Raw genomic sequence first — 23,831 nt, forward strand, 5'->3', positions numbered from 1 at the left:
AGCTGTGGTCGTACTAATGTAAAAAAATCGGAAAAAATCGTTGAAGAAAACGAGTTTCATTATGTTATTTTCCAATTAGTGGTTTTACAACACAAAGGAGAAGTTAAAGAGTACACTTCAGAGTTGAAGTTTCTAATGTATGATTTTTTAATATAGCCACTGTATCTACCTCAAACGGATGCTGACATTTTGAAACCAGAAAAATGGGGTTTTTTGAATTTTTGCTCTAATCGGGACGCGCAGCTGGATTTCCCTAAAAGCTTATTACTTGATTATAGTACTCGCGATTTCGCATTTTTTAATGTATAACATGAGGGTGTAGCCCTCACAGGATCAAAGTAATCTGCGCCCAAACACGAAATTTTTGTGCGTAAATTTTTTTAAAAAAACAATTTTTTTGGTTTAAAATTTACAAACGTCAATCGATTTCCGTGGAAAGCCTCGTAAATTTAGTTTTTTTGCGTTCTGAAGCTAACAAGCCACGACGCGTAAAAATCCACCCACTAGATCGGCGGATATGATACCCCTCAAATTTCGAAAATTTGCAAAAAATTATTTTGAAAATATCGCATAATAACAAGCGCTTTGGATGTGTCAGTTCTACTCAAATAAATAGATCGATACGAGTGTTTAAACTGCGCGAAAACAGATATTTAAAAACTCACGTAAATCCAGAGATATAATAGATTTTTTCTAAAAATTGAGTGCGATGCTACATCCACGGTTCTTGATGGATCGCATTGAAACGGCATAGAATGATGTATTTTTTAATGGTGATTATTGAAATCGGATGCGCATAAAATGTAAATGAACTTCGCGGAAATTATGACCATTTTACTGTGTTTTGCACCCTAATATGCAGCAGATGCTACATCGTGGTCGAAAATAGAATTTGACAAACTGTACATCAAATAAGAGGGATTGATTCGCTGTGTTGGAAAATCGGATGCGCATCATGTCATTTTCATAATTGCGCGGTTTAATGCATCTCAAATGTTGTAATATTCAATATAACATTATTTTAACGTTATGCCACCATTGGAATTCTTTGTGATTTGATATAAGGTTCTAATAATATTATCCAATAGGAAAACTATAAGTGAAAAATTTGTTACAACGAAATATCATCATTATTGCGTGAAATTTTGACGAAAATGCCGAAGAACTCAAACATTTTTTCTCCAACTTTTCCTAGAAAACCATAAAAAAATAAAATTAGAATATGATTTTAATTTTTTCGTAATATTTTCTTCGTATTTTTGCAAATAACTTGAATACTATAGCTCCAACCTTCACAACTTAGGTTTCATTTTACTCCTCAAAATGTCTGGATGCTGTTATAATTTTTTTATATATTTTTCGTAAGTATGAGCGCTATTGTTTCAAAAATATGTTTGTAAATACGTGAAATTATTTAACAAATTTGATTTTTCGCGAATCCATTGAGACTTTACGATTATTTTTTTGCATCATCGCAAAGGTTACGAATTCAGTTCACGATAATAGGATATAACAGCTAACAATATTAAGCCGCGATTTTTTTAGAATTTTTTCTAATTATCATAATTAAAACAGTCATATCTTTTGCGCGCAACGATCAAAGTTAGTAACGAAAACAGATTTGGAATGCTGATTTTTTTCTTAATCTATGAACCAAAAATCATTGATGTAGCATAAATTTTTTTTTTGATTTTTTTGAAATGAAAAAGACAATTTTATACATTTTTCCTGATATGTCCTCAAGGAATTAAAATATCGAACAAAAATAAAATGTTTATATTTTTCATACAAAAGTAATGGTCCATTTCACCCGCTAAAGAATATCAGATCATCATTCAAAATTGTAGGCATCTTTTTCGACCTATACTCTTACCCGGTGCAAAATTTCGTGACTATTGATGTATAATTGCGACTTCTAGCGAGTTTATTATTACACTACAAACAAATAACGGAATATATTAGGCTGTAACTCTGTTATCTGATCATGCACACCAACATAATTGGCATCAATTGAAAGGTCAAGCGTTCCACTTTCAAGTATATCTCACTTGTCCGGAATGTCACTTCTAGGAATTAAGATATAAGCTGTATATTAAAAATTTTCACAATTTTCACACAAAAGTTTTGGTCCATTTAACCCTCTAAATATTATCCGATCGCCATCTCAAATTGCAAGCTTCTCCTTTGTGATATACTCTTACCTTATTTAAAATTACGCGTTGATCGGACTATTATTGAGACCTACAGAGCCGCTAGAAAATTGGATAAATATTATGTTTTTGGTACATTTCACCCGCTAAATATTTCGCGATTATCACCAATAAGAATAGGGATCTATTCTGATCTGAACCCGACCTCCATACAAAATTTCGTGACGATCGGTCCATAATTGCGGCCTGGAGCGTGTTTACAATTTATAATGGACAGACGGACGGACGGACTGACGGACGGACATACATCTCAAAATCGCTTTATCTCGTCGAGATATGAAGATTGGTATACCACATCGGGGGTCTCCGACGAATATTTCGCGGTGTTACATGAATTTTTACCAAAACAAACTTATAATACCCTTTTCCACATTGTGGTATAGGGTATAAAAAATCATATTTTTTTGTTAATGTAATAAAGTTCGTAATATTTTTGTTTTACACAAATAATAAACTCTTTTTATTTATTGTTGGATATTTTGCAATGGCTTGCATTTTTATTACATCTTAGAACTGCATAAAAACACATTGCGAAGAGTGCCTTTAAACTGCATCCAAAGCACTGTTTCAAAACACGTGCTTTCGATGCAAATTGGACTGCATCCTATTCTACCATACAGGGTTAGTTAAATTGCGATTCCAAAGGGATAGTTAAAATGCAGTGCTAATGTAGTGCATATTTCAGTAGTCATGCTCTTGTAAAAACCATGAGTGAAAATGCATAATTTGATGCACTTCCAGATAACTTGTACATATGATTTAACTGCATCTTTTTAGGCAAACATTTTGCTGGGTATTTTAACATTGAACTTGAAAAAGAATTTGCAATGTTTGGTTGTGTTTTTTTTTTACTTTTGTGAACAAAAACAGAATAATACCATTTCCAGAATCTGATAGGTAGTCAACTTGACATGAGTGTTAGTCAGTATTTTATTTTATGTAATAGTATATGTGCGGCTATTGTTATCATGACATTGTTTTATGTGTAGTGTAATGTAAAAAATTTTGATTTATACCACATGCAAACGAAATTTGTGAGGAACTTTTCTGAAACAATCCTTTAAATTGCTTCACTTAATTATATATTTAAATGTTATGTAGGTAGAGAGATTCGGACTTTTATTGAATTGTGTGTATATTGTCTACTGATAAGATAGTTGACTGTGCATCTGAATGGGAAGGATGTCTATGATTATAAGGTTTAAATCATAAACAGTTTTGCATTTTTACTTCTGTTCATAAATTTGCTATTTCAGGAATTAAAAATCATCTGTCTGTATAAACCAAAATATTAGTTTTGTGATAACAAAATTACGTCTTTCAAATCAAGTCATATACATATTACATCCAATTTTAGAAAAAAAAAACTGAAACATAATACTATTTTAAATTCGATGAATTATCATAAGCTGAATTCATATACTTTTAGTTTGTGCATTTTGTTGTGAGATCAGTATTAGGCCTTTGTTTAGTAGATCTTTGTCAGCATTCGAGTAATGTATTAATTTTACTTTTTGTTTTCTTTTTTACTATTTTTTAATGATTTGACAATTTCTACTTCATCCCTATATTTTATATTTAAAATTTATATTTATTGCCAAAAACGCAACGGATGAAAAACAATACACACGCATTAAAAAAATTGCTGGCATTGCAAACACTGCAATAAAAGTGAAGCAATAAGCTCAAAAATGTTTTTTTTTTAACTGTCACTATAACCAAAAAATACATTTTGAGAGGGGGTTGACAAGTTAGGGAATGCACAGCATGTGAAGTCTTAGCTTAACTTTGCGGATATGTTTACCACTGATAAACCACATTTGTCAACTTGTCTATTAAATAGGAGACATTTAGTAAACAAGAAACTATTCAAACGTCATTTTTTGTAGAAGGGTTTTGGAAAACAATTACCAATAAAAGTTGTTTACATTATGAAAAATGCTATATTTGGGATTAGGGGATACAGCGGAGACAACGAAATTGGTTTGAGTAAACATTGGACTCAAAACCATTATTTGGGTGGGGCACATAATTGACCTTATCAAATCTTCAAATTCTGATAATGATGATCTTAAAATAAACTTGTTCAACTTACAGAAAAAGATGATTGCTTAGTTGAATCGTGCTGTCAGCTTGCATATATTTTGCTCTTTTTTTTTGGGAAAACCGAAATGTGAGCATCGTTCTCATTAACATGAGAATACTCAATGCTTAAAGAGTTCAGGGTTTCATTAGAAAAATCATCATTTCAAAAACTGAAAAGCCAAGTGATCATTCCCTTCGGCGTCAGAAAATCATAATATTGGCAGCGATCAGTTAATTTTGCAAGGCTGTCAGATCGTTTTGTAAACATTACTCTCTACAATAGAGAGTAATGATGAAGTTAAGCCAGTGGGGGAATACTCCAGACTTAAAGTAATCATAAAATGAAATAAAATAAATTAATGAACCAAAAACACAATTATACCCTACACCACTATGTGGGGAGGGATTATACGTTGGTTTTGGTCAAAAAGTTTGTAACGCACCGAAATAATGGCCGTAGACCCATACTTATATATACCAAAATGAATGTCTCGACGAGTCGACTGAGTCGATTTGGCTATGTGTGTCCGTCTGTCCATCTGAAATTTGTAATCACGCTATTAGTCGCAATTTTGATCGGAGAAGAAGCCTATTGATTTTGATGATGGTCGGATAATATTCTGGGCTCGGAATGGGCGAACACTTATTTGGAGAAAAGGTCAACGTTTTTTTCAAAGCCAATAGCTCTGTTTCTTTAAGAGGTATCTCAAAAGCAAAACCTGGCAAGGAAAGTAGAAAATATCACCTTTACAACGATGTAAACTAGATTGTCGTAGGTGGTCAAACAGCAGAGATATCGCAATAGTCGGTAATGCATCCCATTTTCCGATTTTTTTGTAATCACGCTACAGGTCGCAATTTTGATTGGATCGTCACGAATTTTTTGGGAGTTGATGCGGGTCCCACAGAGGAAGAAGCCTATTAAGTTTGGTGATGGTCGGATAATATTCAGTAGAGTAGTCAAAGTTTTTTTCTTATGCGAATATCTTCTCTTCTGGTAGGAGTATTCCAAAAGGAAAGCCCTTGAATGGAAAAAAAGATCTCCTTTATATTGATGCAAAGTATGGTGGCGTAAGTGGGCAAACAACCGGGATATCGCCAAAGTCAGTAATAAATCCAATTTTTCCACTTTTTGTAATCACGCTACAGGTTGGAATTTTGATCGGGTAGTCACGAAATTTGGGGGTTGTTGGGGTCCCCACAGAGGAAGATGCCTATTGATTTTGGTGATAGTCGGATAATATTAGGGGTCGGAATGGGGAAAACTCATGTGGAGACAAATTCAAAGTTTTATTCTTTGTGAATATATCGGCTCTAGGAGGGGTTTTCCAACTGCAAAGCCTGTCAATGGAAGTAAAAAATAATATCTCACTGCCGCGGAATGGTTTGGTTCAATAAAATTTTTTGAGCTAATATAATAAATTATTGTATTTTTTTTCTAAAATAACACTGTGCAACATTTTGCGTTTTAGGGTTAATGTTGTACTTTATCTGAGTTTATAAAGTTTTGTCCCACAATATTTCAAAACTTGTAGAAATTGGCGGAACTTGCCACGCCTATTTAGGTTACTTCCCGACGTAAACTTTCAAAACGCCGATACACGTGTCTTCTTTTTTCGGTCCTCTTTTATAATCTAGCCGAATTTTCTTTTAATTATTTTTTGTGTTGTACAGTGTTATCAAACCGAGGAGGATTTTAAATGTATCTACAGATTTTGTCTTTAACCTTTCTATTCTCATAAGTACTTTGTCGAACTTTATCGCCCATTGATGCTGTTTAGGATTTATTATCGTCCATGTCCCCAGTCTTTTTACTAAAGCGATCTAATTATAAAAGTTGAAACAAATGGTTATGTCGAATTCTCCCGCTTATGGAGACTTATATGTTTTAGTTTTTCATGGCTGATGGACCGTTAATCTTCAACATTTAAGGAAATTTGTAAATATACCGTTTTTCTTGGTCGGAGACACAAACACCGTTGTCTCGAAAATTGATTTGTAAATCGACGCATTCATAAGTTTCGCAAATATAGCGATTATACAACAATAAGCCCCTGAATTTCGTCCATAAACAAAGGGAATTTTGGACCACGGACATTCCTGAACATTTTCTGAAAATTGCATGAAATTAGGTTCAGTAGTTTTTAAAAAATAATGCATTGAAAAAAGTGGGCGCGGTCATTAGTTTTCAATATATAACATATTTCAGAAGTGGACATGGTCCGGTAATTTGGCTCCAAATATGTACCTAGTATACACACAACCTAATTGTCTCCCAAAATGTTCCTGAAACTGATCCCAGCAAAATAAATTGGAAGCAGTGCAATGTGGACTAGTTCTGTCACGGCATGTTTTGATGCAGTTCAAACAGAGTCGTGAAAAAGGCACTCCAGTCCTCACATTTTAACTGCATTTGGATGCAAACCAAGGAATCACATCCACTTGTCACATTTTAACAACATCCGGATGCAGTTCAGCGGAGTCGTGAAAAAGGCACTCCAATTCCTCACAATTTAACTGCATCCGGATGCAGTCCAAACGGAGTCGTGAAAAAGGCACTCCGTTCGCTACATATTATTAGCAGTTGTTAGAGATCCCTACATGTACATAAATCAGTTTGTACATCTCTACAGGCAGCGACAAAAATTTTCCAATAAGAGATAAGCGTGTTAATATTTTCAAACATTTGTTAATACAAACTGAATAATATTTAATTTGTGAACATTTTTCCGGTAACTCAAGAGAAGAAAATTTCCGAATGGAGTGCTGTTGGAGTACATGTCGAAATCTTAACTGGTGATGGGAAGACAACCCATTTAGCAAATGAAACAAAAACTGTTCAGCTTGGAACAAATGGAGAGCGAAGGAAACACACATGTTTGCGATTGAATTCAATGGAGAATTTTCATAATTTGTGTTAATGTAATAAAGTTCTTAATATTTTTGTTTTACACAAATAATGCATTTTATTTGTTCTGGCATATTTTGTAATGGCTTGCACAATTTCCGCAGAATGCCTGTATCTAAACACGTGCTTTGGACGGCCTCCTATTCTACCCCAAAGGGTTAGTTAAAATGCAATGCCAAAGGGTCAGTTAAAATGCAGTGCCAGAGGGTCAGTTAAAATGCAGTGCCAAAGGGTCAGTTAAAATGCGGTGCAATGGAGTGCCTCTTTCCGTAGTCACGCTCTTGTAAAAATCATGAGTGAAAATGCATAATTTGATGCACTTCCAGATCACTTGTACATATAATTTAACTGCCTCTTTGGAGGCAAACTTTTTGCTGGGATGTAATGATAGGTCTGGCTTTACATATAGCGTTAAAAATTAAGGCGAGGGGAAGGTACCCCACCTCCACCGAAATGTGTAAAATATACATAGCAACGGCAAACCTTGAGCTTTTGCTGCATGGAAATTGGTTCATGGAAATTGATTTAGTAGTATTGGAGATATAACATATTTAAACAAGCAGTCGTGGTCTGATCTTTAGGCCCCAAAGAAGTACCTAGATTGTAGACTAATTATTAAATTTTTAAACCGATACATTCGTGGTATTAGTAAATATAGGGTTTTTTTAACTATCGCATAGGGGAGGTACCACGCCCCCTCTGTAGTTCTATAAAATAAGAGCCTGTGGGCGTGGTCAAATTTTCTTTGCACAAAAATCTAAGTTGGGTTATGACGAACATTAAAAAAAAAATAATTATCCAAATCTTTCTAGACGTTCTCAACTGATGCCTTTACCAACGAACGACATTTGATTTTTTTTATTTACATAGATATATAGCATGTTTAAAGAAATATACAGAAATATAGGGGAAGTACCCCGCCTCCATCCGAAATTCAATAAAATTTGTAGCCCATTTTAACCGGGGGCCATCCCTGTACGTTCCCTGACAATTTCAGAAAAACCGGTTCAGTAGTTTTTGTAGAAAGTTGAAAATTGAAAAAAGTTGGCGTTAAAGTGGGCATCGTCAAATTTTCTTTGCATAAAAACCTAAGTCGGGTTATGGCGAATATTTTATCCAAATCGGTCCAGCCGTTCTCAACTGATGCCATTACCAACGAACGACATTTGATTTTTATTTATAAAGATTTATTTTATAACAGATGAAATAGCATTGGGTAAAAAAATTCATGTTCTGTACTAAAAATGTACTTTATAAAGTCCCAATTTACATTGGGCGAGTTTACTTGCGGCAATTGTCATTTTGTAGGAGAAAGAGGTGAGGCATATGGTAACCCTTTGCCTCTCAGCACCCTCCCTCACCTACAAACTGACAATTGCCGCAAGTAAACTCGCCTAATGTAAATTTGGACTAACAAGTTGTCTAAGAAATATTTAAAAATTTTTTGTTTGCATACTCTTTTTGAGAGAAACTTTCAATAAAATCTGAATCAATTCTTTATGCCATGTCATATTCATATTCGAGCTATATATAGGTCTTAAGGTTAGAAATAAGATAGAGATAAGCCTGAATTACAACCATCTCGGTATCAGATAGTATTTTTACGACTTTTTGCAGAGATACTTTTCGACCATATTTTGCAAAGTCCATATATGGGTTTCCTAGTCTCAAACAGTACTGCAAGCAGAATTCGGAGTCTATGAGTCGTAGTCTATTACGCCCGACTCCTGATACAAATGTTTTCTTTTTTTCTTAATGTAATTATTGTCATTTTTTAGTTGGCTTGCACGGAATCTGTCTCTTCTGGCAATATAGTAAAGTTGTTTTGTTTTTATGACATAAAAGAATATTATTTTCATACAACAGCTGGATATACAAACACTTTTGAAAAAAGTGAGCAGTAGACAATTTTTGATTGGAAATATTCGACACAAGTTTAATTCGCACTGGCGGAATCGATTAATATCTAAACATAATTCAATTAATTAATTAATGGTATACAAATAACATTGAAAGGTTTTTGAGATAGGTCTTCTTATCAGAATCATAATAAGGAAAAAATATTAGAAAACTGTTTTAAAGGGACTAAAGTAAGTGTGTTATATCTGGATATATACTTTAAAGAAGAAGAAAATGTCTTTTGTTCGGGCCAAATTGTGTATATTCTCATCGCATTAAAACTCTGTATATCTCACGACATATTCGCGAATACAATTCCTGTATTCAAACGTAGATCTATTTTAACGAAATTCAGAATGGAGGTTCTCCCACATCCAACGTGGTAGCAAATTCTGGGATACCTATATGGGTAGTATTCATTATACCCTCAGCATTTATTCTAACGAGGGTATATATACCCATTCATACCTCCAAAATGTGCCTCATCGAAATAACTGGCTTAGACCCCAAGTATGTTTGGACGAAATCCGTTTCAGACAATTTGGATTCGATTTAGCAATGGCCGTCTGTCTGTCTGTCCTGGCTGGTGCGCACGATAACTCTCGAACGGATGTACCGATTTAGTCAAACATTTTGCCTTCGTAATATTTTGTCAAAACTTAGTTATGTTCGAAGATGGGCCATATCGATCCACTCACGGGAAAATTGTGCGAACTATAACTCTTAAAGGTAGTAACCGATTTGGTCCATACTCAACTCATCGTAAAATTTTTACCAGACGTAGATGAGATTCCAATATGAACTCTATCGGTCCACTCCTTCGGGTTCCTCCCACACAAAATTTCGGAAAAGTTCAGTTTAGGACCTGCTTTTGCTGCCCCCATTACTGCAGTACAAGTTTTATCAGGGGCAAATCCATACTTCCTGAGAAAATATCCCGAAGTTGTAAAAAACCCCTATGGCACCAAGTGTAGTGTATGGAGCGCACTATAACTCTCGAACGGATAAACCGATTTGGTCCAAACTTTGGCCTTCGTAATACTTTGTCCAAATTAAGTTTAAGTTCGAAGATGGACCATATAGGTTCACTCCTTCTGGAACCTGTACGAACGATAACTCTTAACGTTACTTACCGATCTGGTCCATACTTAGCACATCATGAAATTTCTACCAGATATAGATGAGATTCCAATATGAACTCTATGGTTCCATTTCTTCGGGTACCTCCCACACAAAATTTCGGAAAAGTGAATCGAACCGTTTTGATCCTTGTTGTAACGTCTTGTATTCACAGCCCCCATTCAGGGGCAAGTTAATACATCTGAAAAATGGCCCGAAAGCTCTGAAAATCCGCTATGGCACCACGTGTAGTGGCTGAAGCTCACGATGACTCTCGAACGGATAAACCGATTCGGTCCTGAATTTGGCAGTCGTAATATTTTGTTTAAACTTAAAATAAGTTCTAAGATGGGCCATATCGGTCCACTCCTTTAGGTACCTCCCCACAAAAGTTCGACACGTTTCACTAAAATGGTGCACACGATAACTCTCGAAGGGAGGAGCCGATTTGGTCCTTACTCGCCGGCTATATATGTCAACTCCTTCGAGTACCTCTCACACAAAATTTCGTAAAAATGCACATTAAAACTGCTATCGAATCGCAACAATGTCGTTAAACATGGAGATTGGAATCTACGACAAAAGGAGCTATCATTGGGCTAATTATATAATCAGGCTACACTCACAAATATTGGGGAAGACTAGCTTTGTTCCGTATTTAATATTAGCGGGAAAAAGTTAATTTGTTTTTTTTTTTTCAGTTTCAATGACTAACACATTGAAATAACCATATCTTTCCATAAAAAAAGAAAAATTATAAGAACCAGATCAGCAAAACGGCATTCCTTTACGGTGTATAGTATTGATTTTGCGAAATTTATATAATCGTCAAGAACGTCATCCCCCGAAGAAATTCTTCAAACCTTAAGAACAATTTCCACAGTTTAATTATGCGTATACGTTTTGAAAATATTCATACGCATTAGTGCACTCAAGGGGTTACAAATTTTACAAAACCAACAATTTGTTTATTGGCTCATTTTAAAGTACAGATAGAATGGAATATGTTGCAAAAATAAGCTGAGATATATGAGCGTTAGAAAGAGAAACTTCATTGTGATTTGTACGTAACATCGAAGTTTGAAACACGGTTTTCTCAAAATGGCATTTTGGAATGTGGTGCCCGCTGTAGCTCGAAAACGGATAATCCGATCTTCATATGTGTGGGATTATTATACATATAAAAAGCATGAACTTACGCAAAAGACTTTTAAAAAAAAAATCTTGACAGATTTTTTGCGAAAAAACTATCAATTTTTTTAGTTAAAATCGAAATTTTGATTTTGACAGTTCACAATTTTTCTAAATGTGAATATTAGTGTTATGACTTTTTGACAGTTTTCCTCAAAAATGATTTCCTGCAGCAGGGATGAACGAACTTTTGCCTATTAATCACTATGCTATCGTTTATTCCATTGAAATATAAAAAAGTTCACGCACAAATCGATTTTAAAAAAATAATTTTTTGAAAAAATATATGAAATGAAAAAAAAAAAAAAAAAATTTTCAAAAAATTATTTTTTGTTGCACGAATGAATAAATATAAGCCTACTAATAACTATAATAACGTTTATTTCATTCAAATATTAAAAAAGTCGCAAAAAAATTCACATTGAAAAAATTTTAAATTTTTTGTTTTTTGTTAAAAAATTATATTTTTGAATAAAAGCGTTTACGACATTTTTACGATTCTTAGAATTGAAGAAAAATAGTGAGAAATAAATTTTATGTCATTTTAATTATCTCATGTGGCTCTAAAGTTTATTTTCAATTATATATCTCTTTTTAGTGACGTAAAAAAATTGTCCATAATTTTGATAAATTCAAATTTTAAAATCATTTTGTGCGTGAGGTTTTTTCACCGAATCACCTTATAATTAAGATTTTATGTAATCTTATGGCAAAACTCATCACGCTATGATACAGGGTTGTAAAAAAGTCATAACCCTAGTAAATATTTTTTTTAATTCCGCTTCACTTAAGTAGGTGATTATTAGAGTCTTAATGATCCCAAAAAATATATGCTGATCGGTTTATTCGTTTTCGAGCTACAGTGGGCAACGCAAATTGCTTTAGTAAAAAACAGTGTTTCGCAGCCGCCCATACGTCAGAACACTGTGTAATATTTTTCAACAAAAAAATCGACAGTAGCTCAAAGTGTGATCAATTAGACGAAAACAAAATCTTATGAAAAAGTTTGGTAGTTTCGTGTTAAAAAATTCATGAATATGTCATTTTTCCTACTTAATAAGTGACCATAACCCCTTAAAATATTGTCTGTATATATAGCGATTGCTGTAAATAAGATATTTTTAATATAATTTCACTTCAAATCTTATCTTTTTTGTTCTTAACAGCTAGAAACCACCACAATAATCAAAATACGTTTAACGCTTTTGTTTTGTTGTTCTCCACCATAAATGAAATTCTAACTGAACCGATTCATTATTTCAACCACAAACATGTTTTATGGTTTTCAATGTTCTTGATATGTTATATCATATCTTTCACCGCTAGTTTGGCATCTCCATTACAATTGTTTATTGTCTTGTGGTTACTGGCAAGAAACAATTATAAACAACATTTATATAATTTAGTATTTTGCGTAATGGATTTTTCGATTTGGAATTATTTTTAATAAATAACAGTTTTAAGGAGTAAAGGCTATCGTCAGACAGGGCCAACCATGTTTTACCCTACATCACTACCGCTGGGAATTAGCTTCTGCGGATCACAATTCCTTTGTGAAAAAAAAACAAATTTATTGGGGAAACAAAATTGTGGATTCCCCACCTGTGATAATGGTATTATAGTACCATGGCAAATAATGGTATTATAGTACCATGGCAAACTGAGGAAGTTGAAATATAGCTCCAAACTCGAAGGTTTAATATTGTAAATGAAGATATGAAATATTAAGCCTTTTAGTTTGGAGCTACATTTCAACTACTTCAATTTTTCCGCACTCATCATATAAAATGTGTCCTACTTCTATTCTTTGAAAATCAGAAAATATTAAATATTCAATCTTGGGAATTTAGTTAGCGTATAGTACGTTTACAAATAACCGAATTTAATAAATCCGTTGAGGTTCAAATATCCATTCCAGTGCCTATAATTCAAATAAATCTTCTCAAAGAAGGTTTTTTTTGCAAAGTGATTTTTTCAAGTCACTGTAAAGAACACAACTGTGGTCGTATGACAAACTGTTCTGAGCACGTTTAGGCTAAAAACTGTCAAACTTGAAAAAAAAATCAAATGGTGCCTGGCAACACCGTGTGTTGTCAGAAAGATTTCGTGCAGCCCTCGTAATACCCTTTCCTCATTGTTGTGTAGTGTTTATTAATTCATACGGCAATAGTTTAATATGCAATAGATGAAGCGTTATTATCTTCAAATCTGTTATTCGAGATGTAACGAAAAACAAATACTCTGTTACGTAAGAGGGTAATTACATCTGCCAATTAATAGGATAATGAAATTTGTTATGATAAATTATGTCATAAGAAATGAGAACTGTCCTGTTGGCCAAAGAAAACAAAAACTTGATTATATCAGAGATTATATAAAATGTAGCTATGTTTAAAGTACAATTTGTAATTAAATAATGACATCATCATAATTACATTTGATGAAGAAACAAATTATCATTGTCGCAAAATATCACACTGCGTTAATATGACCTTTCGCCCGCAATTATGTCTTCATGTGCTCGACCTGTACGACCTCTCGCCCACAATGACGCCTTCATGTACTCCAACTATAACAATCTATGAAATTATAAGCTTAATTACTAATAACCGTTTTCATTTTATTCTTCTATTTCTTTTCAGAATTATCCTCAATGTGTAGTTTTCTAATTACCAAATAATTGCAATAAAGGATTTCAAATTATATAAAAAGTAATTACAAAAAATAAACCAAAACAAGTACATCGCAAGCGGTGTGTGAGTGTCTGCTAAACTGCTTGTGATTGCAAGCTATTGCAATTTTGGGACAAACACAAATATAAAACAAGAAACCAACAACCATTCAACCATTAAAGTGTCACTGGAAACAATGCGAATTGCATTGAAGTCTAATTGTCATCCTCGGTCTGCTGATGCTGCTGCTTATGGTTAGTGGTTTTGAAACTAGAACTAATGTCTATTCCAAAGAAACAACGAACGCCATTTAAACAGAAAAGTTTATTTGGAAATTGAGAAGTGTCATTCGCTCTCACTGTCGGTTTATCTGTCTTAGTGACACGGCGTGACTAGAATAACAAAAAAAAATAATCAAAATCACACGCTGATCCTCTGTCCATGTCTCCCTCATAAAATAACCTGCCATTAGAAAGCCAAACTTAACACCAACGGCCATGATCCGGACATCACATCAAAAAGTGCTGTTTACATTGCTGCGTTTGTTGTTGCTGTTTGGAGATTTCAGTAATTGGACAAAGGTGAAGTTTAAAGGTAAGTAATATAGTACATACATAAATGCTCGTATATGAATCTATATAGTGAACTTTTAAAACTTTATGTACTTAGTATACGTTTAAAATAAACAATGAAAAAAAATTTGAAGAAAATTTGATAGAAAAGTATTTTATATTTATATGTTATACTATTCAGAGACTAGTGTTATATATTAACTTTTGGTAATAGCAAAATAATATTAATATTTTAAGAAATAACAGTTGATAACGATATAACAGTTCCCATTTCTACAAATGTGTAGAGTAGTTTTAGAGCCGAAATTAATTGTTGCCCAAAGACTAACAACAACACTTTTATCAATAAAGACAACACAACAAGTATTCAGGCGATATTTACGTGTTGTTATTGGTAATCTGGTGGTGTAGGTTGGTTTTAATAAAACACTAGGTTAATTTATAGACTTTAAGATGCAATAATTCATTCTAGCCAAGGACTCTTACTTATGTTTCTGATATCCTCTATGCAGAGCATCTTAAAATAAGTATTTTACGGTATTAAAATTGTTTTTGAATATTCGCACTAGTTTGAACATTCTCCAGTAATGGCTTTCGCAAATATTTTAACTTTGCCATTGTATTTGAAATTGACTTCATTTCCTTTCAACACAGCAAATATTCTTAATCGTATTCTGTTTATCTCTAGGATACAATTGAATGCGGTTAGCTGTGCACAAATTCATTTAAAAAATAATTTGAAAGTTGTGTTGGGTGGGATTTCCGCTTAAAATATATAAATAATAATAAAAAACAGACAACAACACCGAGACCAATACATTAAATGCCGGAAGGAACATTGCAAAACTTTCTCACTTGATGCGGTTTTGTTATCTCAAATCGAATTGTTTTTCCCTTAATAAGAGGTTGCTGTTATAGATTTAAAATTTGTCCCACAAATATTTTAATTTAATAAATAATGTTCAAATAGCAATGAAATACGTAAGTGTGATATATTTTAAGCAAGTAAAATTGAGTCCTAACTTTTTATACCCACCATCATAAAATATTCTTAACTAAAATGAAATAATTACTTTCATTTCCTGTCCATAATTTTAGTTGCAAAAAATGTCCAATCACGGATATACCAAATGCCTAAATTATCTAATCAAATCTAATGTAAAAATATGTTCAACAAGGTGGTACCTTTATATGAGGGCTATACCAATGTGTGGACTTATCCTGGCAATTTTTAGTTCCGTCAAATGACCCTCAATACCACAAAGATCCTCAAATATCAATTAACAGCTAGTTCGGTTGTAGTTAAACACTCAAAATACCGAAAATCGGGAGGTTATTTGGGGGTTATACCAAAATATGGATCTATGTTGACAATTTTGGTGGAGAAGTTTTCCGAACACAGAAAACCTCAAATATCAATTCACAGTTAGTACGATTAACAAGTAAGAAAGTATCAGTCAGCTGAGACGACAGAGATATACCCTCAGCCACGTACCCAAAGAAAAAAAGTTAACACAATACTTCTGTAGGTTTTTAGCTGTTGGGAAAATTTTCCAGGATGGAAAGGGCCGCAAAAAACTACATGTTGCTTTTTCCAAACTTTGGGTAGGGTGTAGCCGTAGGAGTGATCCGATGTAGTACATATTCGGACCTAATACAAATGTGTAGGAAATAATTTGTTTTCTTTATTAGTCTATGGATATTTTCCTTACAGACTATATAATTAAAAATGTTGTACTTAATTTTCTGAATTTAAATATATTACAATCTTACTTTTCAATTTACAAAGTTTGAGCTAAATCGATTTCTCTCTTAAAGGGTTATTTTACACATTAGCCAGTTTAGGTAATGCCGGTAGGATTTTCTGGACCTTTTTGGGTCATTATCTCAGGAAGTATGGACTTGCCCACGAAAAAAATTACAAAGTCGTAACAGGGGCCGCAAGTGCAACCTGCTGCATCACATAATAAGATCAGAGAGGAGTTATTACCCTATACTTTTTCCAAATTTTGTGTGGGAGGTACCCAAATGAGTGGACCGATATAGTCCACATTAGAACCCGATCTATGCCTGAAAGTAATATTACCAATAGCAAAGTTTGCCTCAATTCGGTTACTCCCTCCTAGAGTTATCATGCCCACAATCTTGGAGAAAATTTTTGAACCTTTGTGGGACAGGTACCGGAAGGAGTGGACCGATATGGTCTATCTTCGAACTTAAACTAAGTTTGGATCACGTATTGAAAGACCCAAAATTTTAACCAAATATGTTGATCCGTTCGAGAGTTATCGTGCGCTCCAACTATGACACATGGTTTTATATGGGTTGTTTGCAGTTTTCGTGCTGATTTCTGAGGAAGTATGGACTTGCTCCTAAAAACAAATTATATCGTCGTAATGGGGGCATTGAATACAAGTGATTGCAACAAAAATCAAAGCCATTCGAGAGCACGCCTTAAACTGCACTTAAGCAAAATTTTGTGTGGGAGGTACCCGAAAGAGTGGACCAATATTGCCATATTGGAACCTGATCTATGTCTGGTAGAAATGTCACGATGTGCAAAGTATGGACAATTTCGGTTACTCCCTTAAAGAGTTATCGTGCGGACAATTTTTCCGAACATTCTTGAACTTTTGTGGGGGAGGTACCAGAAGGAGTGGACCGATATGGCTCATCTTCGAACTTCAATCAAATCTGGACAAAATATTTCGATACCCAAAATTTGAACCTAATCGATTGATCCGTTCGAGTGTTATCGTGCGCACCAGCCAGCCAGACAGGCAGACAGACGGACGGACATTGCTAGATCGACTCAAAATTGTCTGAAACGGATATCGTACAAACATACTTGGGATCTAAAACCATTATTTCGATGAGGCACATTTTTGGTCGTATCAAAGTATATATCACCAATATTTTTGAAAATTTAACATAGCTGAAGCCAAGGTTTACCCTTTTAGAATACGCGACTTGTGATTCTATATTATACAAATTAAATATTTTTGGATAAAATGAAATGTTTTTAGACGTGGCAAAAAATATTGGCCTTAAAAGATAATTTGGTTGGAAGTTGTGGCTATATTTATGTTAAAAAATGGGTAAAAATGGGTTGAAGCCACCATGTCTTTTTTTGTTTTCTCTCGATTTGTGAGTAAACCACACTTCTCTCGATTTTCCCGTCAAAGTAAAAGTAGAAGCAAACTAAATAAGGATCATCTCACTTATGTATTACTTTTCAAAATTTGAACTGCTTCTACCATTAAATGATGCTGACATTTTGAAGCCAGATTTACAGTGTTTTTTGAAATTTTCTTCTAAATTCATTCCGCAAAGAAGTTTTTCAAGAAATCATATATAGGATTGTAGTACTTGCGATTCTGAGTTATTTCATACGACTAATGTGAATGTAGTCTGCACAGCTTCATAGAAATCCGCATACAAATGCGAAAATTTTGTGCGAACAATTTTCTAAAAATCATATTTTTCGGGCCTAATTTTTACAATTGTCACTCGATTTACTCGTACTTGATTGCACATTTTAGTTTTTTACGTTCCGGATCTAATAAATCATTCCCCGTGAAAATCCATCCACTAAAACGCGAGTTACAAGAAAGTCCAAAGTAGAAAAATCACCTAAAATTGTTTTTGGAAATATCGCGTGTTTTATCGCGTTTTCTGCGGTTCGTTTCCACTGCAATGAAACAACTAAAACAGCATCTTCGTTTTAGCGGAAACAGAGATTTGAAAACTTCACTGATAAGGGAGTTACATTCATTTTATCCCAAAAAATAGTGTGTGATGCTACATCCACGGTCCTTAATTGATCGCCTTGAAATAGATATATATCGATGTAGATTTTCATGGTGTATATTGAAATCGGATGCGGACAAAAATTGTATGCACTTTGCGCAAATTAGCGATATTTTATAGGTATTTTAATGCTAAGATGCAGCTGATGCTACATCTTAGCCTCCAAATTAAATTTCGAAAAATATATACAAATTAGCAGATATGGTCTTGCTGTACATGAAAATCACATGCGGACAAAATGATTTTGGAAATTACGCGATTTACACGTATTTTTAAATGCATATAAATAAAAATGGGTTATTTGACCTCTATTTCCATTTCAGAAGCCTTGAGATATATCCTCATCAACCCAATTAGCTTCCCTAATGGGAAAGCTTTAACCCATTATATATGAATGTCAATAAAGCAAAATCCGTCTATTTTGTTGGGAGATTTAAGCAAAATGAAGGAAGTATTCCTATAATTTTTTACAATATTTTCTACTACATAATGCATGAGAAAAAAATATTTTTTCAAACAAAAAATAATTTTTTGACCAAAATATGTGCTCATTTTGGCTGTAACATCAAAACTATAACACCAATCTGTACGATTGTAGTCTCATTTGATTCGCCGTGAAATTTTGATCCACAACAATTTTTTATGTAATTTTATGACCACTAAATGGGCCTTAATTTCGAAAAAAGTTGACTTATATTCAATAATTTATCAATTTTATGTACACTCCGCGAATTCTGTGTAACATTTTGCAGGTATTATGCAATCTACTCACTGAAGTCACTTCGAGAGAACTTTTTTGTAACAATTGTGCTCATTAAAATAAATAGCGTTTTTATAATATTTTCTTTCTTAAAAAGCGAAATAAAAGCGCCATAACTTTTGTCCGCAACAACCAAAAATTGGCTCGCGACCAGATTCGTACAGGGAATCTTTTTCTTAACCTACATACCAAAAATCGTTGATGTAGCGCGAAAAAAAATTTATCCTTTTTTTCTGAAATGGAATATGAAATAATTGACAATATTTCTGATATACCCTCTTTAGCCTAAAGGCTGAGGTTATAAAAATTGTAGGTGAAACCCTTAAAATAGCAAAAATAGGGAGGTACCGTCAATGGGGGCTATACCACTGCATGGGCATATCGGGAGGTACCGTTATACGGGCGCTATATGAAAACAGGGACCTATGTTGACGATTTTTGGTGGAGAAGTCTTGAAATCACAGATAACCTAAATATCGAATCACAGTTAGTACGGTTAAAATTGTAGCTACAAGCCTCAAAATACCGAAAATCGGGAGGTACGGTTATATGGGGGCTATACCAAAACATGGATCTATGATGACGAATTTTGGTGAAGAAATTTCGTGAATACTGAGAATCTCAATCGTTAAATTACAGCTAGATCCGTCAAAAATTTTAGCTCTAATCATGGCGTAGCCAGGAATGCTTTTTGGTCGTTATTCATAATTTTTTACATACAAATGAACTGTTTTGTAGGATCTACGGGGGTGGGGGGGGGGGGGTCAACTGCCCCTCCCTAGCTATTCCTGGCTACGCCCATGGCTATAATCCTCAAAATAATCCTCATGAGGTTCCGTTACATTGGGGCTGCATTAAAACGGGGATCTATGTCGATTTTTAGAGAAGTTTTGTGACCGCAGCACGTAGGATTAAAATCCAAAAAACGACGCTTAATTGAAAAATTAAAACATACTTTTTTAATAATCTGTCTTAACAGGGTTATATTGGAAAAAAATTTTTTCTTCACTATCCGAAATAGCAATGCCGTATGTTACTTTTCTTGTTGCACTGAGTTAAATATGAGAAATTTTTCAAGTTTTTGCGAACAGTTGAAACACAAATTTGGTGAGTAGTTGTGAACGGTGATAACGAAGTTTTAATATAAAAAGTGTCATTTTTTGTATTGATGTATTTCTTAATATTTTGGAAAAAAATTATTGTTAGAAAAGTGTTGTAGACATCTTCAAAATCTATATCAGGAAAAATGTCTAAAATTGTCTTTTCCATTTCAAAAAAATCAAAAAAAAATTTTGATATTACATCAATGATTTTTGGTACATAGATTAAGAAAAAAAAATCAGCATTCCAAATCTGTTTTCGTTACTAACTTTGATCGTTGCGCGTAAAAGATATGACCGTGTTAATTATGATAATTCGAAAAAATTCTAAAAAAATCGCGGCTTAATATAGTTAGCTGTTATATCCTATTATCCTTAACTGAATTCGTACCCTTTGCGATGATGCAAAAAATAATCGCAAAGTCTCAATAGATTCGCGAAAAATCAAATTTGTTAAATAATTTCACGTATTTACAAACATATTTTTGAAACAATAGCGCTCATACTTACGAAAAAAATATAAAAAAATTATAGCAGCATCCAGACATTGTGAGGAATAAAATGAAACCTAAGTTGTGAAGGTTGGAGCTATAGTATTCAAAAATTTGCAAAAATACGAAGAAAATATTACGAAAAAATTAAAATCATATTATTCTAATTTTATTTTGTTATGGTTTTATAGCAAAAGTTGGAGAAAAACGTTTGAGTTCTTCAGCATTTTCGTCAAAATTTCAAGCAATAATGGTGATTTTCCGTTGTAAAAAATTGTTCGCTTATAGTTTTCCTATTGGATAATATTATTAGAACCTTATATTAAATCACAAGGAATTCCAATTGTGGCATAACGTTAAAATAATGTTATATTGAATATTACAACATTTGAGACGCATATAAACCGCGTAATTATGAAAATGACATGATGCGCATCCGATTTTCCAACACAGCGAATCAATCCCTTTTATTTGATGTACAGTTTGTCAAATTCTATTTGGCGGCCACGATGTAGCATCTGCTGCATATTAGGGTGCAAAATACAGTAAAATGGTCATAATTTCCGCGAAGTTCATTTACATTTTATGCGCATCCGATTTCAATAATCACCATTAAAAAATACATCATTCTATGCCGCTTCAATGCGATCCATCAAGAACCGTGGATGTAGCATCGCACCCAATTTTTAGAAAAAATCTATTATATCTCTGGATTTACGAGAGTTTTTAAATATCTGTTTTCGCGCAGTTTAAACACGCGTATCGATCTATTTATTTAAGTAGAACTGACACATCCAAAACGCGTTTTAATATGCGATATTTTCAAAATAATTTTTTGTACATTTTCGAAATTTGAGGGGTATCATATCCTCCGATCTAGTGGGTGGATTTTTACGCGTCGTGGCTTGATAGATTCAGAACGTAAAAAAACTAAATTTACGCGGGTTTCCACGGAAATCGAATGACGTTTGTAAATTTTAAACCAAAAAAATAGGTTTTTGAGAAAAATTTACGCACAAAAATTTCGCGTTTGAGCGCAGATTACTGTGATCCTGTGAGGGCTACACCCTCATGTTATACATTAAAAAATGCGAAATCGCGAGTACTACATTGAAATAGTAAGCTGTTAGGGAAATCCAGCTGCGCGTCCCGATTAGAGCAAAAATTCAAAAAACCCCATTTTTCAGGTTTCAAAATGTCAGCATCCGTTTGAGGTAGATACAGTGGATATATTAAAAAATCATACATTAGAATCTTCAACTCTGAAGTGTACTCTTTAACTTCTTCTTGAGCATTAAGCTCTACATTGTGTTGTAAAACCACTAATTGGAAAATAACATAATGAAACACGTTTATTTCAAAGATTTTTTCCGATTTTTTTACATTAGTACGACCACAGCTTCCGCTCAAATTATTATTTTAAGAAACCCCTCGGTGAATCGGGCTAAAACAGTTTATTTTACCGAAATGCGGTCAAAAGTTATGGTATAATAAAACTGATCGCGAGTTACAATACCCCATACCTCAGTTTCAACATAAGTTAATTTTCTACAAAAAGCTTGATATATATAAAACTCAATTGTCGTTTGTTGGTAATTGAATCAGTTGAAATCGGCTGGAGCGATTTGGATAATTTTTTGTGGAAATGTTAGTCATAGCCCAGTTTAGGTTTTTATGCAAAGAAAAATTGGCCACGCCCACTTTTCCGCCCACTTTTATAAATATGTTATATCTACGAAACTACTCAATAGATTTTCCTGAAATTTTCAGGGAACGTAGAGTGATGGCCCCCGGTTGAAATAGGCTACATATTTGGTTGAATTTCGGATCGGGCGGGGTACCTCCCCTATGCCCTATTTTTGTAAAAATGCAATATTTGCAACCATTACAAATGTATCGCTTTGAAAATGAATTTCCGAGTCAATGGCGATTCTGTCTGGACTGGACAACGCCCACTTTTTAAATATGTTATATCTACAAAACTACTGAATCGATTTTCCTGAAACTTTCAGCGAATGTACAGGGTTGGTCCTACATATCTTTCGACTTTCGGGTCGGGCGGGTACCTCCCTTATGCCCTATTTTTGTAAAAATTCAATATTTGCAACAAATACGAATGTATCGGTTTCGGAATTTATTTGCGAGTCAATGGCGATTGTGTCTCCAACCTTACGTACTTATTTTGGGACTTAAGATCCGACCACGCTCACTTTCTAATTAGGTTATATCTACAAAACTACTGAAGGGATTTTCAAGAAAATCGCGATTTGTCTAAACTTTTAAATCTTTATAAATAAAAATCAAATGTCGTTCGTTGGTAATGACATCAGTTGAGAACGGCTGGACCGATTTCGATTATTTTTTCTGTAAAATGTGTTCCATAACCCGACTTGGGTTTTTATGTAAAGAAAATTTGACCACGGCCATTTTTAAGCCCACTTTTTTCAATTTTCAATTTTTATCTTTTCTACAAAAACTACTGAACCGATTTTCCTGAAATTGTCAGAGAATGTACAGGGATGGCCCCCGCTTAGAATAGGCTACAAATTCAGTTGAATTTCGGAAGGGGAAGGGTACTTCTCATATACCCTACTTTTTTAAAAATGTTATATTTACAATAATTACGAATGTATCTATTTGGAAGTTAATTTGCGAGACAATTGTGGTTGTGTGTCCGACCTTACCCACTTTTTTAGGATCCAAAGACTCCACCACACCCACTTTTTAAAATATGTTACATCTACAAAACTGCTGAAAATGTCAGGGAATGTACGGGCATATTTTCTTGAATTTTGAAGGGGACATATTTATAAAAACGCCTTACCTTTATGAATAAAAATCAACTTAGGTTTTTTTGGAAAGAAAAGTTTACCACGCCCCCGAAAACAGGTTACATATTTTATTGAATTCCAGAGGGGGCGGGGTAACTCCCCTATGCGATATTTTTAAAAAACGTTATATTTGCAAAAATTAGGCATGTATCGGATTAAAAATTTAAGGATTAATCTACAATC

General features: G+C 33.7%; 1 protein-coding gene across 4 annotated transcripts in view; it reads left to right on the forward strand.

Moving 5' to 3' along the window:
* Positions 1–23,831, forward strand: part of plum (IgSF transmembrane protein plum) — a 312,571-nt gene that overhangs the window by 34,651 nt on the left and 254,089 nt on the right. For all 4 annotated transcript variants that reach the window (XM_073960102.1, XM_073960104.1, XM_073960103.1 and 1 more), the window contains one exon: positions 14,055–14,678. In XM_073960102.1, coding sequence (XP_073816203.1) covers positions 14,582–14,678 — 97 coding nt within the window. In that variant the 5' untranslated portion in view covers positions 14,055–14,581. The remainder of the gene's footprint in view (positions 1–14,054; positions 14,679–23,831) is intronic.

Source organism: Musca autumnalis, unplaced genomic scaffold, assembly GCF_047663935.1.
Source record: "Musca autumnalis isolate F117 unplaced genomic scaffold, ASM4766393v1 scaffold_1, whole genome shotgun sequence".
Classification (NCBI taxonomy): Eukaryota; Metazoa; Arthropoda; class Insecta; order Diptera; family Muscidae; genus Musca; species Musca autumnalis.